General features: G+C 42.9%; 1 protein-coding gene across 6 annotated transcripts in view; it reads left to right on the top strand.

Annotated features, from left to right (window-relative positions):
* Positions 1 to 18,533, top strand: part of Znf106 (zinc finger protein 106) — a 56,632-nt gene that overhangs the window by 32,145 nt on the left and 5,954 nt on the right. For 4 of the 6 annotated variants that reach the window (XM_013352640.2, XM_026787824.1, XM_005364309.3 and 1 more), the window contains 14 exons: positions 157 to 226; positions 2,209 to 2,363; positions 2,444 to 2,504; positions 3,583 to 3,918; positions 6,156 to 6,921; positions 7,702 to 7,757; positions 8,158 to 8,303; positions 9,833 to 9,967; positions 11,317 to 11,433; positions 14,085 to 14,276; positions 14,689 to 14,751; positions 15,726 to 15,845; positions 16,342 to 16,413; positions 17,682 to 17,753. In XM_013352640.2, the coding sequence (XP_013208094.1) occupies positions 157 to 226; positions 2,209 to 2,363; positions 2,444 to 2,504; positions 3,583 to 3,918; positions 6,156 to 6,921; positions 7,702 to 7,757; positions 8,158 to 8,303; positions 9,833 to 9,967; positions 11,317 to 11,433; positions 14,085 to 14,276; positions 14,689 to 14,751; positions 15,726 to 15,845; positions 16,342 to 16,413; positions 17,682 to 17,753 (2,361 nt within the window). The remainder of the gene's footprint in view (positions 1 to 156; positions 227 to 2,208; positions 2,364 to 2,443; positions 2,505 to 3,582; positions 3,919 to 6,155; positions 6,922 to 7,701; positions 7,758 to 8,157; positions 8,304 to 9,832; positions 9,968 to 11,316; positions 11,434 to 14,084; positions 14,277 to 14,688; positions 14,752 to 15,725; positions 15,846 to 16,341; positions 16,414 to 17,681; positions 17,754 to 18,533) is intronic. The other 2 variants (XM_013352638.2, XM_005364311.3) reach the window with 2 other exon arrangements.

Below are 18,533 nucleotides of genomic sequence, written 5' to 3'. Positions count from 1 at the left end.
CCAGTTGAGTTGTGCACAAGGCCTGTATTGTTCTCTCAGAGATAATAGCAGTAGCAAAAGGTAGCATATGGCTATCTTAAAACTCATTCCTTTTGTTCCTCTCTCGCAGAATTTCCCTTATTTATATATTCAATATTCAATTTTCTTTCTCTTCAGGATGGATCTTCCCCTGAACTACCAAGTCTTGAGAGAAAAAATAAACGGAGGAAAATTAAAGGAAAGAAAGGTATGGCTATAGAATTCTATAGCAGAACATAATTGTTTTAATTATTTTGTTTTTGTTTGTTTGGAGTCTTTTTTTTTTAAGACAGGGTTTCTCTGTGTTAACAACTCTGGCTGTCCTGCAACTCACAGAGATACACTTTCCTCTGCCTCTCTAGTGCTGGGGTTAAAGGTGTGTGCCACCACTGCCTGGCCTATTGTTTTTATTTTTGCAATGCTAGGGATTGAATCCAGGGCCTCATACACGCTAGGCAGGTGCTCTACCTGTATCTCTGAGCACAAGAAGTTCCCGATAGCACTTTGGCTTTTTTATAATTTGACATGTCAGTTTCCACTCATCAAACACTGAACATCTGCTTCATAGTACTTACTGTTTGTTTTGAGGTGGTATTGCTATATAGTCAAGATTGGCCTTTGAGATAGGTAACCTTATGTTATCAAGACTGGCTTTAGACTTAGAGATCCTCTTGTCTCAGCCTTCCATGTGCTAGAATTACAAGCTTAGAGCATACCACAAGGCTTGCTGTATGTGTTTGTTTGTTTGTTTGTTTGTTTGTTTGTTTGTTTTTATTGAGAAAGGAACTGAATTGTGACTCAGTGGTAAAGTACTTACTTGCCTAGAAGGCATGAGGCCCCTGGTTCAGTCCTCAGCACTGGGTATCACCTGTCTATAGACCCAGGATGGCCTGGGCTACAATCCTGCTTTAGCCTCTGGAAAGCTAGATTGCAAACTTGTGCCACCATACCTAACTCGTACATGGTTTTTCTTATATTGTGGTCTTGTTTAAAAGCAGAGAAAAGAGCATGGTAGTAGTGGCACACGCCTTTAATCCCAGCACTTCGGAGGCAAAGGCAGGCAACCTTAGTGAGTTTGAGGACAGCCAGGACTGTTAAAAAGAAACCCCTGTCTCAAAAAACAAAAAAAAAAAAAAAAAAAAAAAAAAGTGAAGAAAAGTATGATTTCTTGCAATGTTAGTTGCTGCTGCTGAAGAAAACATGATGCCATATAGAACTGAAAGCTAAGTTATATCATAGGCATATATGTATAGGCAGGAAATTTCACTGATTCTAATTTCACCAATTAGAATGAGAAGGAACAGGTAATTTAATTAAATTTGTGTCCCTCTCACTTTTTTTGTTGTCCTGTGACTCAGACTAGCCTTGAACTCAGAGTAGCTCTGCCTCCAAGTCCCAAGTGCTGGGATTGCAGCTGGGAGCCAGCTCACCTGGCTTCACCTTTATATTTTTGAGGTTCCGTGTTTGCTTTTCTGATGTGAATTAAGGAGTTTGTAGCAGAAAGAACAGGCTCTGATTTGGGTCTGTTTAGGTTTCTATTCAGCATCTTCATTGGGGAGCTTTCATAAAGAGAACTGCAACACAGTCACAGAACAAAAAGTGCTCCTTAGCACACTGGGGAGGTGGAGGCAGGAGGATCAGTAAGTAGCTCGAGGTTATCAAATGCTTAGAAAGTTCAAGGCCAAACTCTGCTATGTAATGAGACCCCAACAATAGCAACAACAAAAACCATAAATAGGCCAGTTGTGATTGGTGCCCTTAATCCCAGCTCTCCGCAGAGACAGGCAAGTGGGTCTGAAAGTTCCAGGTCAGCTGAGACCATGTAGTCCCTGTCTCAAAAAACCAGCAAGAGTCTGGTAAAAGGGAACTGTTTGAATCTGAGAAACAGATTAGAACATGGTTTCAAAAGCACGTTCTGTAGTCTGAGGCTCGGTCTCACCCAAAGCCCTAAGTGAGGAGCTCGATGGACAGCAGAAGAAAGGGAAACACGACCAGAGCCATTGTTCTAGGGCTGAGATCTCAAACACAGTAAGTGGGGGTGGAAACTGAAAGTCCCCTTCTGGTTCTTGTTTTATGAGATCCATAAGTCTTGTTTACCTGTCAGGAAGAAGATGTGTTTGTGCTGAGCACGTGTGTTTCTACCTTTGAAGGAACTATTATTAAACCAGCCCTTTTGTTTTGTTTTGACAGAACGTTCTCAGGTTGACCAGCTACTGAATATCTCCTTAAGAGAGGAAGAACTGAACAAGTCGCTGCAGTGCATGGATAACAACCTCCTGCAGGCGCGGGCTGCTCTGCAGACAGCTTATGTGGAAGTTCAGAGGTTGCTCATGCTCAAGCAGCAGGTAACAGCTAGAGAATACTAGGAATGCTGGCAAGCTTGGTGTTGGATTCGAGAATGCTTAGCAAAGTATTTTACTTTCAGATAACTATGGAGATGAACGCACTGAGGACTCACAGAATACAGATTCTACAAGGATTACAAGGTATTGTGACCTTTTGTTCTCTGTCCGGGTAAAGCAAAGAAGCCATGGGAGTGTCACACAGTTTCCTGCATGTCTCCAGGGTTTCACCCAGAGGCCTGTGCGTCTCAAAGATGTTTTAACAACTGGGCTGAGTGGCCAGGCCTGTGGTTTCCTGCTCAGGAGGATCATGAGATCAAGATTTATATGGGTTAGAGAGTGAATTCAAGACCCGCCTACATCTAAAAATGAGAAGAATTAGTGATATAGCGTAGTTGTTGAGTGCTTGCTTGATATTGACAAGGCCCGAGGTTCAGTTAATAGTGTGGGACTGCAGTAATGGAAGAAGGAAAAGAAGCAGTGGAGACTTTTGGTTAGGAATCAGAAGCACTGAATTCAAATCTTGGCTTCCATTAGTAACTGTATGACTTGGATAAGCTATTTAATATTTAATTTTTTTTCTCTGCCTTTGTTGGTTGTCTACATTGTGTTTGGACAAGTTAAAAGGGAGGATGCTATCACATTATTAATTTAATTTCTTATTTGTTTCTATTTTTTATTGTTTGTTTGTTTGTTTTTAATGCAGGGTCTTTCAATGTAGCCCTGGCAGTCCAGGGAATTTGCTCTGTAAACCACACTGGCCTGGAACTCACAGAGATCTGCCTCCTGTGTGCTGGGATTAAAGGCATGAGCCACCATGTCTGGCTAATTTTTATTTATGAGACAGGATCTCATGTAGCTCATGTTCCCTTAAACTTGGTAGGTAGGTAATGATGCTGCTGAACTCTTCATTCTCTGTCTCCATCTTCCAAGTGCTGTGATTACAGGCGCGTAATACCGTGACCAACTTAAAATTATTTCGTAACCTTTAATATACATATTGGATGCCAGGTATGCTGAGATGTGCCTTTAATCCCAGCCTTGGAACCCTGAGACAAGTGAATCTCTGTGAGTTCAAGACCAGTTTGGTCTATATAATAAGTTCCAGAACAGCTAGCATTACATAGTGTGACCTTGTTTCTAACAAAACAAAGCAAATAAAAACTGACTTTCCAAGTGACATTCTTGCATTTGTATGTGTTGTCTATGTTTCCTGTTGTAGAAACGTATGAGCCCTCTGAGCAGGCAGAACAGGCTCCCCACAGCTTCACAGCACGAGAACAAAGGAACAGTCAATCTCAGACCTCTGTTGAGACCCCACTGCTGCCTACTCCCTTTTTCCCAGGGTTTCTGGAGCCGCCTCCTTCCCATGTGTCCCTACCATCCACTGGAACCCCTCTCCAATTAACCACGTCTGCTTTCCAAGTCCATGGTACTGTCCCTGAGTCATCAGTTCAGATTAAACAAGAGCCCATGTCTCCTGAACAAGAGGGGAGTATGAATGCTGTGCCCCAAGGCCCTGCTTCCAGTGTGTCCAAGGAATTACTGCAGACTAATAGTGAGTAAGCCTTTCTGTAGTTCAGGGCAATCCTGAAGACAACTAGACATCACTGTATAAAGCCTGCTAGAGCAAAGTCACACACAGGTGGATCTCTGAGTTAGAGAGCAGCCTAATCTGTTCTAGGTCTCAAAGTAGTTATTATAGTTAGTTTTTTTTTTTTTTTTATTGACATAATTTATGTAGGAGGGTCGTTTTCAAATACTTGAGAATGTGGTCGGGGAGATGACTCAGTGGGTCAAGGTGCTTGTCGCCAAGCCTGATGACCTGAGGAGGAGAGACCCTGGACCCCACATGCACAGCTGTGCTGAACACACAGATATAAATAAATGTAAATTCTTAAGAAACTAATAAAATGTTTCAGAGAATGTAATTTAAGTTTCATTGTTCCCTGATTTTCTCAGAGCTTAATGAATTGACATCACACTGGCGTTTCATTTGTGGTTTGATGCTCGGGTTAAGATTGGTCACCCTGTTTGTGTGCTAAGGCGTGTACTCTGAATTTTTGAGCACTTAACTGTCTTTATTACCTCAGATGTAAGCCAGGATTGATTAAAAACCTGAGAGGCGAGTGGTTGTATTGGCCATAGGGTTCTGATGTTCACAGGTATTAACAGGAACTTATGTGGGTTGAGAAGGAGCCAGAACTTAACACTTGCCAGGTTATCATTTGAAAATAACTTCTTAACTGTTTTCGTTACTTCAAATCCTATCATATTAAACACTCAGTCAGAGAACAGACAGTCCAAATGAAACGGCTCAGCAGACATAAGCTAGCCAAGGCAAGCCTGCCAGCTCAAGTCTGATCCCTGGAACCCACGTAAAAAGCTGCGTGCGGTGGCACATATCTAATCCCAGCACTCCTTGGTGTGGGAGGTCAAGATGTGAATGACTTGGAAGCTTGCAGGCCAGCTAGCCTCGAGTATGAAGCACAGCAGCAGAAAACAAGCGAGCCTGCCTCAATACGGTAGAAGGCAAGAACTGACACTCAGTATTGTCCACTTACGCCATGGTATGTACACATACATACGCTCCCCCTGCCAAAAGTCAAAGAAGCATTGTGTGATTCCTTAAGCTAAAAACAGTTTTTGAGAAATTACCTCAGCTTCTGCTATTGGTGCCCTGTTGCAGTATTTATGCAGATGCTAGTATCGAATGTCTATGATCTGTCATATTGAATTTTAAGTTACTTTTATGGGATTAGTATTTAGGTTTTTAAAACTAACGCATTAGAGTTGGTGAGGTGACTCAAGCCTGAAGAAAGCCTGGGTTCAACCCGCAGTCGATACTGTAAAAAGAGAGAAGTGACTTCTGCAAATTGTCCTCTGACCCTCGCACATGCCCGCGTGCACAAGTAAAATTAGCAAAAAGATACAATTTATGCAGTGAATTATACTGACTTTTGAGTAGATTATCTAATAAAAATTAACTGGATATATTTTGTTATGTATTTCCTATCTTTTAAGGGGGTAGGCTGCTGGAAATTGCATTTTAGGCAAAGTCAGTACTGCCGCAGAACTACATTTCAGAACTGTATTTCAGTCCGTCTTAAACCATAAGTGTCTGTTTACATGCTGACTGTATAATAGAGAAATCATAATCTGACCTTAGTCTGTGGGAGCTAAGGAGGAGGTTCTGTGGATGAAATCATTTACTCTTATTTATTTATTTATTTATTCCCCTCCTTCCCCTATTTATTTAGTATGTATACAATATTCTGTCTGTGTGTATGTCTGCAGGCCAGAAGAGGGCACCAGACCTCATTCCAGATGGTTGTGAGCCACCATGTGGTTGCTGGGAATTGAATTCAGGACGTTTGGAAGAGCAGGCAATGCTCTTAACCACTGAGCCATCTCTCCAGCCCCGAAATTATTTACTCTTAAACGCTGAAGATCCATGTTGTAATCCCGCACACTACCATAAAATGGGACTCAGATAGAATCAAGAAGTCCATGCATTGACCAGCCTCAAGTACACAGTGCATTGGCAGAAGCAGTAAGAGATTCTCTGCCTCCATGCAAGGTAGAAAGTAAGAATGGCTCCCAAAAGCTGTCCTCTGACCTCCACACAAGTTCCTGGGCATGTGTGCACTGGAACTTATTCCTTGTATGCATGCAAATGATATACAAAGCAAAGCCTGTATACCATTAAATATGTGAACATTCAGAGTAGAAGAGAAATCAGTAGGCACAGTCCCTGCTGCAGAAGCTGATTTTCTGTTTGATTTCCTGATTCAGGACTGGTCAGTGACAGCTTCCCAGTTTACCCAGCCACCCCTGCAGCATTAACTTCAGAGTCAACAGAAAGCTGCCTGGAGGCTAACCGAGATAAGAATTCTCCTGTGGGGCAAGTAAATTCCAGAAGCAGAGAAAACTCCCTCTCCTCCCAGTCTCCTGAGCGACCTGGCATAAACAAAGGTGAAGAGTCTGCCAAAGGCAGCAGCGGTTCTGAAGCCTGTAGCAGTTCTTTTCTGAGGCTGTCTTTCACTCCCGAAACCCCTGTGGAGAAGGAGACTCACTCTCCAGCTGAGCAGCAGGCTGAATCCACACTGGCATCAGCAGAAACTAGAGGGAGCAAGAAGAAGAAGAAACTCCGGAAGAAGAAGACGCTGAGGGCCACCCATGTTCCCGAGAACAGTGACACTGAACAGGATGTGTTCACTGCTAAGCCTGCAAGAAAGACAAAGGCTGGAAAGGTAGCTAAAGGGGGGAAAGTAACGACCTCCACCTGGGGAGACAGCAGACCTGGGCGGGAGCAAGAACCTCTCGGAGCAGAGCCAGACAGCGAGTCCTCCCTGGAAGTCCTGGAAGTCCCTAATCCTCAGTTAGAGGTAGTTGCCATCGATTCTTCTGAATCTGGAGAAGAGAAACCAGACAGCCCATCAAAAAAAGACAGCTGGAGCTCTGCAGAGCAAAACCCAGTGGAAGCTTCTCGTTGTGGTTGTGATGAAGTTAGCTCTACCAGTGAGCTTGGCACCCGCTACAAGGATGGCGTTCCTGTCAGGTAGGGCTTAAGTTCATACCCAGGTTCCTGGGAAATGGCCCAGAATCAAGTATGGCAAGTTGCTAAGGAAAACCCATAATTCATTGCATTTTCCATCAGATCCAATCAGGAGCAAGCATACCTCCTGAGAAACCCCCACATGATCAAGCACGGCCAGTGCACACGGCTCAAATAAAATTGTTTAGGGGAATGAAAACCACGTGGCTTGTTAATCTCGCATAAACAATGGCCTCCAGCATTTCTGGAACCATCTGTCCTTGGGCAAGGGGCTCACAGATTAGAGGCATTTTTTGTTTCACGGATCTCTAGGGCATAGTAATTAGAACCTAAAATGTACCTTTGGCTCTCACAACTGCTCTTTCAGTTACTCTTTGTTGTTGTTGTTGTTGTTGTTGTTTTAAAGCCAGGGTTTCTCTGTATAAGCCTAGTTGTTTGTTCTAGAACTTGCTCTGTAGACCAGGCTGGCGGCCTTAAACTCAGAGATCCACCTGCCTCTGCCTCCCAGGTGCTAGAATTAAAGGCATTTGCTAGCACCACCCAGCTTCATTTTCTCTTCTAAGTAGAATTTTAGAATTTATAAATCAAAAATTATGTGAAAAAAGTTATGAACAGGGGAAAATCAAATCTTGGAAGTTGTTTTTTTTTGGGGGGCGTTGTTTTCTCTTGACTGTTGTAAATTTCAAAGAAATTTCAGGTGGAAAAATTGAGTTAGAAAATTTTTAGTTTTACCATCTGTCCTGGTCTCCAGATGCCAAGAAATTGTTGCTTTTATTTTTTCAGTGTGGCAGAAACTCAGACAGTGATCTCCTCCATAAAAGCATCCAAGAACTCTTCAGGTAATTGTTCTGTTTGTTTAAAAGTAGCTGCGGGGAAAGGGTTCTTAGAGTTTAGAAGTCTAGTCAGTTTAAACCTATTTACAAGTGTTCACAGAGCAGGAGTTGAAGTGAGAGGTTACAGCGCCAAGTCTGTAGGTCCTGAACTTTGCAAGCTCACGCGCACATCTGTCTTAACTGGTTCCCTTTTCTGACCTCATTGGTTTTAAAGTTGTCCTTGTTTTTTGGTGGAGTCTTCCCAATGAAGAACTTTGAAAATTGTGACGTTCTGCTTGGGGAGCTAGGACTTAGGAGAATCTTTCGGTGACTTCATTTAAATCCTCTAGATGGTTGTGATGACTTTGACTTAGTATCTTTTCAGTCTGTAGCAGACATGTGTCTGAAACCTGTTTCTGATTTCTAGAAATATCTTCAGAGCCAGGAGATGATGATGAGCCAACAGAAGGGAGCTTTGAAGGACACCAAGCTGCAGTGAATGCAATTCAGATATTTGGAAACTTGCTGTACACCTGCTCGGCAGACGCAAGTGTCCGAGTCTATAATTTGGTGGTAAGAATGATGTTTGGAGAACCTCTGGTTGCAGCCTTTAGAACTCACTTGTGTTGTTCCTAGCATCAGTGGAGGGAACAAGCGTACTGGCTTCCCAGGGGTTGTAGGCTGTCCTAGAGGCAGTGGATCATGCAGTCCATGGGGACAGCTCTGCCTTCTCTAGTCACATTTCCTAAAATGTAGTTCTGAGAGGTGCCTACCTCTCAGGTATCTTCCTCTCTCAATTAGAAAAAAATTCTCCTGTGCAAGCAGTTATGTAATCTAGGGGCGTGACCCCTAGATCTATTGGAAGTGACCCCAAGAAGAAATCAGTATGAGTATGTGCTCTGCAAAAGCAGAGCTGGGTGTGGTAGCATATGCCTGTAATCCCATCACTTGGAAAATAGAGACAGGAGGATTGGGAGTTTAAAGCTACCCTCTGGTACAAAGGCTTGAAGTGTTTTAAGCTACATGAATCTGCGTCTCCAAACATCTAAATCTGGGAAATCAGGTCTAGAGTTCAAGTTGTGAGATGTGTGTATGGATGTATGTATGTATATTCTAAATAGATCTTGTTATATATGCAGACGTAGCATTTAAGATAGATTTTTCCTAAGCTACTAGGACCAGTGATAGCACCTGATATTTTTTTAAATATTTATTTTAATACAATATTCTGTCCATGTGTATGCCTGCAGGCCAGAAGAGGGCACCAGACCCCATTACAGATGGTTGTGAGCCACCATGTGGTTGCTGGGAATTGAACTCAGAACCTTTGGAAGAGCAGGCAATACTCTTAACCTCTGAGCCATCTCTCCAGCCCCAGCACCTGATATTTTTAAATTGTTGTGCAATCTCATAATCTGGCAATCAAATGCATAACTCTCTGGACAATTAGCAGCAGTTTGGATTTGCTAGGTTCCTTGGTTCATATATTAGAAAAACTTGACCTAGGCATTAAGTGAAATTCTCTCCTGCCTCATTGTGAACCACCTAGGTATTTTTGGGTGTGGCTTAGTCAGTATATGGTTGTAGGTATCTCACTGTATGTGACTTTGTTGGGCATCCAGTGGACAACAGATGTTCACTGAGCACACTTTGTGTACTGAGCAGCATAATTGGGGTCAATATAGGAATGAACTGAAAGTTTTTGCTTGTTTTTATTAACAAAGGACATTGTCTAAGTCCTCCATATTGGTTACTCTTTCTATCACTGTGATAAAACACCATGACCAAGGCATCTTCTAGAAGAAAGGGTTTGTTTGGGCTTCCAGTTCCAGAGGGCTGTATTCCTAGTGGCAGGAACAGGGTGGCAGCCAGCACAGTGGCAGGATGAGGAAATTCCCATCTTAAACCTCAGGCATGGAGCAGAGAGAGTGAACTGGAAATGCCTGCCCCCTTTGACATAGCTTATCCAAGCAAGGCTGTACCGCCTAAACCTCCCCCAGACAGCACCACCAGATACCTAAGACTGGTGAACATTTCTGGCGCAAACCACCATACCTTCTAAAATCCTGTACGTAAGAATCTGACCTGTGCTTGATTTTCAGAGTCGGAAGTGTATTGGTGTCTTCGAGGGCCACATTTCCAAAGTGAACTGCCTGCTTGTCACTCACACCTCTGGGAAGAATTCTGTCCTGTACACTGGTTCCAGTGACCACACCATTCGCTGTTATGATGTCAAGGTAGGCGGCTCTAGAGAAGTCAGAGTGGTAATATTGAACCTTTAACTATATTTTCTGTTACTCTTCTTCTTTGACTTTCTCAGTTTGTTTCTGAGTGTATTTTAGCATGCTGATACTATCTTAGGTAGATAGAAGATTCAGCATGAACCACATTTTCTGTTTGTTCATCAGTATCTATTAATTTAATTAACAATATAGTTCCCTTGGTCTTTCTCATAAATATTCTCTTATATCATGTGTCAGAATTAATCTTAGTTGCAATATTTCAATTATACTTACTTACTTTGTGTGTGGAGGCCAGAGAATGACTCACTGAGTTTTTCCTCTCCACCTTGTGGTCCAAGGTTTGATCAAGCTTGGCTGCAGGACCCTTCATCTGCTCAGCCGTCTCACTGGTCCCTGTTAATTTAATTTCTTTAAAAGTTAAATTTTATCGATTCTAGAGAAACAAGTCAGTAAAGTGCTTGCCTTGAAGAAGATCTGAATTCTTTTCCCAGAAAAGCTGAGCTTAGGGGGCTGGAGAGATGGCTCAGAGGTTAAGAGCATTGCCTGCTCTTCCAAACGTCCTGAGTTAATTCTCAGCAACCACATGGTGGCTCGCAACCATCTGTAATGGGGTCTGGTGCCCTCTTCTGGCCTTCAAGCATACACACAGACAGAATATTGTATATATAATAAATAAATATTTAAAAAAAAAAGCTGAGCTTAGGGCTAGAGAGGTGGCTCAGCGGTTAAGAGCACTGGCTCCTCTTCCCGGGGTCCTGAGTTCCCAGCACCCACATGGTGGCTCACAACCGTCTGTACTGAGATCTGGTGCCCTCTTTATGGCCAAAGTTCAGATCCATGGGGTCCATATGATGGAAGGAAGGAACTGGCTCTGTACGTTGTCCTCTGGCTTCCATACTGGGACGCATGTGTCAGAACAAACACTGAGAAACAGGCATGAGCCATTACACCTATTATAGGATATGTTGGGGATTGAACCCAGGACTCCCTGCCTGCTAGACAAATACTCTACCAACTGAGCCACATCACCAGCCTGCCAAATGCAGCTTTATAATTTATTTATCTTTATTTGTTTCAGAAGCTTAACACTTAAGTCAGCCCTTTTAAGAATTTATACATTTTTAGTTAGAAATACCAGTATGGTTAAACTGTTTTTTGATAGTACTCTTACACCCTGGGATCTTGACCTTATATTTTAAAGAAGAAAAATACTTAAGATAATCTACCATGCTTTTCAGCCTCATTTTAAAGCATTTTGAGGAATAACTGTTCACACATTTACCACTATCCTCTGTTAGTAAGGGATTATTTGGGGTGTGGGGGTTTTTGTTTTGTTTTTTCAGACCCGAGAATGTATAGAACAGTTAAAGCTGGAAGACCGGGTTCTCTGCCTTCATAATAGATGGAAAATCCTCTATGCTGGACTAGCAAATGGCACCGTGGTCACTTTCAACATAAAGGTCAGTGGTTGGGGGAGTGAGCTGAATTTCCCTGCTGTGGGAAATAGTGGGAGGCCATCTCTTTCTTCTGGTTTGAGGAAAGAACTAACCTTTATTTAAAAACAGTTGTCTTCTAGTGCAAGTGAAATCTGTCCTCCTTTCTGTCTGCTCAGACAAATGCCAGGACCAAATGTAGCCCTACTAAATTAAACCAAGCCTGAATATTTGGGCCAAATAATGAGTCATGGATTAAATCAGTCTATCTTGTGACAGCATGGAAAATGAATCTGGGCCCCTGACTTCTGACGCTAATGAGGATTGGAGGCTGACTTAGGGTTCTGTGAGGGAAAGTCAGTCAGAGGTCTCCTCTAACCGCTGTACAGCGTCATTCTTTTCCAGCCCAAGGATGAATCCATTTGGTGAGCAAACTTCACCATCTTCCTGTCCTGGGCCCCAGAGTAGCCTAGTTTCTGTTGCTGTGATGAAATAACCCAGCCAAAAAGCAACTCAAAGAGGAAAGGTTTATTTAGCTGATAGTTCCAGGTTAGACGGAGTGGAAATCAAGGCAAGAACTTGAAGCCACTAGCCAAGAACAGAAGGAAGTGAATACATGCAAACTTTTATTCAGCTCCCTTGCTTCACTTTCCTAGTCAGGCACCAGACCCGAGAACAGTACCACCCATATGGTACTTAGACTTAGACAGGCCAACCTGACAACCTTCATTGAGACTCTTCTTCCCAGCTGAGCCTAGGTTGTGTCTAGTTGATAAATAATTTCCCGATGGCCTGGTAGTAGTGAGCTTACACATCAAAAGCCTTGCTCCCATTTCTGCTTTGGAAAGTAAGTGCACCCTGACAACTTGGAGAAGCCTTACTAGTAGAGTTGGGAAGACCTTGTCGGAGGCTTTGTGGGCAGCTGGCGTGGAAGGATAGGCTAGGGTGAAGAAGAGGAAATGGGTGCGATGTGTACCGGAGCAGGGCTTGTGAGTACGGCTGCTTGTGGCACCGTGTCCCTGTCAGTCTTAGTGGTCCTGGTGCAGCGCTGGCTGGGACCATATAAGGAATGTGATGGAGCATGGCTTTGCTTTTTAGAAACCTTTAAAATGAAATGTGAAGACTCTAATGTGTTTAACTGAAGACATGAGTGTCACTCTCCTGATTAGGTTGAATTAAGCACTAGGAATAAGGACATAAGAGTATATTAAAATTTTATTTATAAAGGACAGAAGCTTGATAGTTATAAAATGTTTTTTCTCTTTTGTACAGTTATTTAATGTCAGAGATCAATTACAAAGGGAGCATTTGGTGATATCAGATGGAAAAGGGTTTTACATGGTGGGAATTTGAGAGAGGGAGCAGGTTTGAAAGGGTTGGGTGTGAATAGGTTGAACTCTTCGCTTCGTTGGTTGCCTATGCCCCTATAGTGCAGAGCATAGTACTGCACACCAAACTGTTTCTCACTCAGCCCTGAACTCCAGGCTTTCCTTAGCAGGTCAAGATTGTTTAGCTGCCAACGCTGCTTTCTGCTTAGTTTCTAGGAGTTTTACTTCATGTATGTACCTTCTGTACCTTTTAAAAATTTTGGGGGGGAAATGAGCAGCTTTGTGAATAAGACTGGCAAGCAGGGTAGGAGAAGGGAAACATGAATGAAGTGTGAGGTGAAACACGTATTTTTTATAGGGTTTGTGGTGTAAAGATACCATTCTGATATAAAGGCTGCTGTTTTCTGTTAAATGACTTCATGAGAGCTAGCATCTCCAGAGGGGAGGCAGTTTGAGGTATCAGAAGATGAAAGTAAGACTAATGTGGAGAATTTGAGGAGTTTTTTAAAGTTTGTTTTGTTTGTTTTAGATGTATTTATCTTATTTAATGTGTAAGAATATTTTGCTGCATATGTCTGTGTACCACATGCCCACAGGAATCAGGTCCATCCCTGAGAGTTTGAACTTTTTATTAAATTGGAACAATGGTTCAGTGGTTAAGAGGACCAGAGTTCAGTTCCCAGCGCTCATGTCTGCTGCTCGCAATACCAGTAACTCAGATCCAGGAGGGCTGGTGCCTCTTATGGCCTCCACTGGGACTGAACACACATGGCAGAGCACCCTCCCTCCCAGTCAAACAAACATACACACAAGTGAAATAAATCTAAAATGCTCTAAGAAAATGAATACCTCTCAGGAGAGATTTTTTGAAACATCATGAGCTATGTATCATATCTTTTGGGGGACAAATGGGAAGAGAGGCATAGTGGCTCTTGCCTATAATCTCAGCACTGGGAAGGCTGAAGCAGGAGATTTTTGTGAGTTTGAGTGTAGTCTGGGCTGGCTACATAGTAAGTTCAAGGCTTGGCTGGGCTGCTTAGCAAGACCCTTTTTCAAAAAAGGAAAAATAACTGAGAGTCTACAGAAACTATTGGCAAAAACTCCACTGGAATTGACGTGTTATCAGGGTCAGGACAGTTCAGGTTGAGCTATAAAATAATTTGTAATGGACGATTTTGCCCTACTATATTAGGGAAAAGAGGTCCCAAGATAGTTGGAACTGGCACGCCAGGGATTGGAACATTCAGGATTTAGGGTGGGCAGTAGATGTGAGTTTGTAGCAGTTTTGGTTAGTTGTTTTTGGGGTTTTCTTGCTAAGTTGGTTTTATAGAATGTTGGTTTGTTTTTTAGAACAACAAGCAACAGGAGATCTTCGAATGCCATGGCCCTCGGGCAGTGAGCTGTCTCGCCACAGCTCAGGAAGGTGCCCGCAAACTGCTGGTCGTAGGATCTTATGACTGTACCATTAGTGTCCGTGATGCACGGAACGGGCTCCTGCTCAGAACCCTGGAGGGCCACAGCAAGACCGTTCTTTGCATGAAGGTGAGTAAATAGGTTTGGACATTTCCACTGCCGTGTGGTGTGTTGTGAGAGTCTTGAAAAGAGCACAGTCAAGGAGATTGCAGTCTTCTGTGCGTGGGTCACAGAATGAACAACCATTTTTAATAATGCTAGCTATCAAGAAACAATGTATTTTACTGTAGTGTGGGCACAGTCTAATGCCCTTCTAGGGCAGTTCATAGTCGGTCCACAGAGGTCATGAACCTAGTAATGTTCTGGCAGGTTCATCACGGTGCCTGGTGGTAAGACATACATTTCCAGTTAGAAAACTTGTCTGGGAAACATTATTTTGTACACAGTTTGTATTCATCTCAAAATGAATGGATGGAAAGTCTCATTTGCCACTGTGTGTTAATGTCACCTTGCACAAAATCTGACTCTGGTTTTCTTTAAGGTGGTGAATGACCTTGTGTTCAGCGGCTCCAGTGACCAGTCAGTCCATGCTCACAACATCCATGTAAGCTGGGGGTGAGGTGGAAGGAAGTTTGGAAGGCTTCCTCAGCACTCTTAATGTTTAAATCTCCCATTATCTAGTGAAAAGGAATAATAATAACCCCATATGTGTGCGTGTGCTGTTGGGTAATTTCAAACCTCCTGGAAATTCTAACTTCATCAAAAAAAATTAATCAGAGAAAGACTTGAAGTTTCATTTGAATGCCTCTTTTAAGCTTGAGGACCATGGCTCTCAGAGAGTGTTTAAAGTAGAACAGATACAGATAACCGGTTTGAGACTGCTCTTAGTTCTCAGATGCAGCGCAGAAGCTCGGTTCCTGGTCTGCAGGTGGAGTCCAGGCCATCCTGACTTTTACTGGACCAGTGAAATGATGAAAGTGAGAGGCCTGCTTGGCTCTCATTTCTTAGCTCAGATTTATATATTTGTATATTGCGTGTGCGTATATAAAAAAGATCTTGGGTATAAATATAAAATTTGTTTCGTGTACACATAGCTTGAAGATAATTTTGTTTTTTAGTGTGTCTTGAGTTTTGACTGTAAATGGGGTGAGGTATAGAGTTTTTCACTTGTGATTGTCTATGCTATAAACTTGCGGATTTTGGAGCATTTATGACTTTTGGATTGGGGATACTCTCACTCCAGAAATAGAAGGGCTGGTAAATGGCTTAGCAGGTAAAGGAGCTTACCCCGAAATCCCATAAACTAAGTTTCATCCCCTGAACCCACATGGCAGAAGAGAACTGACTCTCCTAGTTGTGTATACGAAATACACAAAGTCAACAAACGTTAGTCACAGGGCATGTGTAATGTTGTCTGTGGGCTACAGTACTGTGAGAGTGACACCGTGCGCTGCTAGCAGCAGAGTGGCTGTGCTTGTCTACAGCGCCTCGGAATAGTTCCCTTAGAACCTTGCAGTCATACAGTGTTGCTGGAACCCTAAAAGCCAGACTAGGAACTGTCCCTCTTTTCTGGTGCAGACTGGTGAGCTTGTGCGCATCTATAAAGGTCACAATCACGCAGTGACCGTGGTGAATATCCTGGGGAAGGTGATGGTAACTGCCTGCCTGGACAAGTTTGTCCGAGTCTACGAATTACAGGTAGGATTGGGCCCATGTGTTTGGCATGACTGCTTTGAGGAGATGGTCTGGAGTAAGGATAGGCACCTTTAAATCTACACTCTCAAAAAGCCTTCCAAAATGATTAGGAAGCAGCCAGGCCAAATCTACACCCAGAAACCACTCTGAGATACTTGCTCAGGCTTCTAGTTGTCAAAATTAGCATGGTTTTTTACCATCTTCCTTTCTCTTTTGGGGGGATAGGGTGGATAAGTGGACAGGGATTGAGACAGGGCTGTGTAGCCCATTGGCCCCAAACTTCCAATGTCTCTGAATTCCTGACCTTGCTGCCATGAAGGTCAGGAAGCTTAGTGTTACCATTAACAAAACTTAGATGCTTTCTGAAGAGCATCTGCAGCCTCTTAAACCCTGTCCAGTTCTCCTTGTAGTGACTTCAGGTTTGAGACTTTGATTGTAAAGACATTGGTGTCAAGTCCTTCACTGACTTAATTCTCTAACTTTTTTTCTTCCACCTAAGTCCCATGATCGACTGCAAGTTTATGGAGGACACAAAGACATGATTATGTGTATGACCATCCATAAAAGTGTGGTGGGTATTGCTTATTTTGTCAGATGTTTGCCTCTGAATGTGTTTACTTCAGCCCCGATATGCTGATAATAATGTGTCTACCTTTACTACTTCCAAAGTGACATCTTACCAGCTTGATTGTGATGTGCCCCCGTGTTGTGTCATAATAGTGGGAAGCAACCCAGCAACATTATTGGTCATTCTGTGTCTATGAATAGCTAAAATAAGTCAAATCTATATTACCACTGTTAATGGAATATGTGACTAGATGCTCTAAAAAGAATGAGTGCTGCTTTTGCAGACATGCTCTGAACAGGACACTGGGAACTAAGAAGATTTGGCCAATGTGGCATTGTCAGCGCCAACGTACCCAATCCTACTTTGATGGAGGAAGGTCATTGGTTAAAAAATAAAGAAACTGGTTGGCTGGCCCTTATAGGTTAAAACATAGGTGGGAGGAGTAAACAGAACAGAATGCTGGGAGGAAGTGAGCTCAGAGGCCATGCTCCCATCTCCCAGGCAGACACCATGAAGCAAGCTGCCAGGTCAGACATGCTGAATCTTTCCCGGTAAGACTGATGCTACACAGATTATTAGAGATGGGTTGATCGGGATATGAGAATTAGCCTGTAAGGGCTAGAGTTAATGGGCCAAGCAGTATTTAAAAGAATACAGTTTGTGTGTTGTTATTTCGGGTTAAAAGCTAGCCAGGCGACCAGGAACTGGGGCGGCAGGAACACAGCCTGCAGCTCCTACTACACTACTTAACTAACTTCCTTTCTTTCTTATTTGTTTAGACAGGGTTTTACTGTGTAGTCTTGGCAGGCCAGGCCTGGAACTCGCTGTGTAGACCAGACTGGCCTTGAACTCAGAGAGATAAGCCTGCCTCAACCTCCCAAGTGCTGGGATTAAAGGCTCCCTGCTTTAGTTTAGAGGGTTTTATTTTTAGTTGTGAGCTTGAACTGGAATGGATGTTTTCAAGATCTTGAGTAGTAAAACCCTTTTTTTGCATTGAATACAGACTCCCAGTAGGCAGCACTGTCCCAGTACAGAGTAAGCAGAAACCTTGGAGCCCTGCCATCCTTGCTGTGAGCCACAGCTCAAGGGTGACCTCTCAGGAGCACAGTTTCAAGGGGGCTCTGATCAAAGGTCAGGAAATTACTGCTCCACTTTGGTGTCTGAACCCAGGTTTTATGTGAGGTTTCTGTTTGTTTATACTTCCGTGAAGGGTGTTTTTATATTTGTTTCTTGTGTATATTTAGTTTGATACCCTGAACCTCTTTCTCCAGATTTACACTGGTTGTTATGATGGAAGCATCCAGGCTGTGCGACTGAATCTGATGCAGAATTACCGCTGTTGGGTAAGCCAGACTGCAGAGTTGCTCAGTCCTGAGCTGGTTTATAGATCTTCCTGATCTTCATTGTAGCATTTGAGTCTCGTGATCTGCTTTATGCCTTTCACTGTATGGCAGAGGAGCTTCATTTTGGATGAATACACAAAATGCTCTTTTATTTTATTGAAAAATCTCAAGTTTGTTATGAGATATGCAAACAGTGTCATCTCACTTTTCTTCAAGGTTTTGGTTTGGGGAATTTCTGTGAATGGGTTTTGTTTTGTCTTGTTTGTACTAAGGGTTAAACCTCACCTGTGATAGGCAAGTCTTTTACCACTAAGTCTTTACTTTTACAGCCTCTCCCCCTGCCCTCCCTTTCTCGGATGTTAACAAGTATTTATTATAGTCGGTTGTTATTACTCTATGGGCTCTTCTTTGTTCTTTGCTCTTTGGGAGGGCCTATAACCCAGCCTCCAAATAAATCACACACTGAGTTTTATTCCTACTTAGGAATGCCCAGCCTTACTTAACTTGGCTTGTTTCTAACCAGCTTTTCTTAAATTATCTCATCTACCTTTTGCCTCTGGGCTTTTACCTTTCTCTATTTTTTTTTTTTAAATGATTTATTTATTTTTACTGTCTGTGCATTGGTATTTTGCGAGGGTGTCAGATCCCCTGGAGGTAGAGTTACCAGCAGTTGTAAGCTGCCATGTGGGTGCTGGGAAGTGAACCCAGGTCCTCTGGAAGAACCACCAGTGCTCTTAACCCCTGAGCCATCTCTCCAGCCCCAAACACATTTAAATCTTT

The sequence above is a fragment of the Microtus ochrogaster genome, assembly GCF_000317375.1.
Source record: "Microtus ochrogaster isolate Prairie Vole_2 chromosome 14 unlocalized genomic scaffold, MicOch1.0 chr14_random_1, whole genome shotgun sequence".
Classification (NCBI taxonomy): Eukaryota; Metazoa; Chordata; class Mammalia; order Rodentia; family Cricetidae; genus Microtus; species Microtus ochrogaster.
This window is presented reverse-complemented; position numbering and strand designations above follow the sequence as displayed.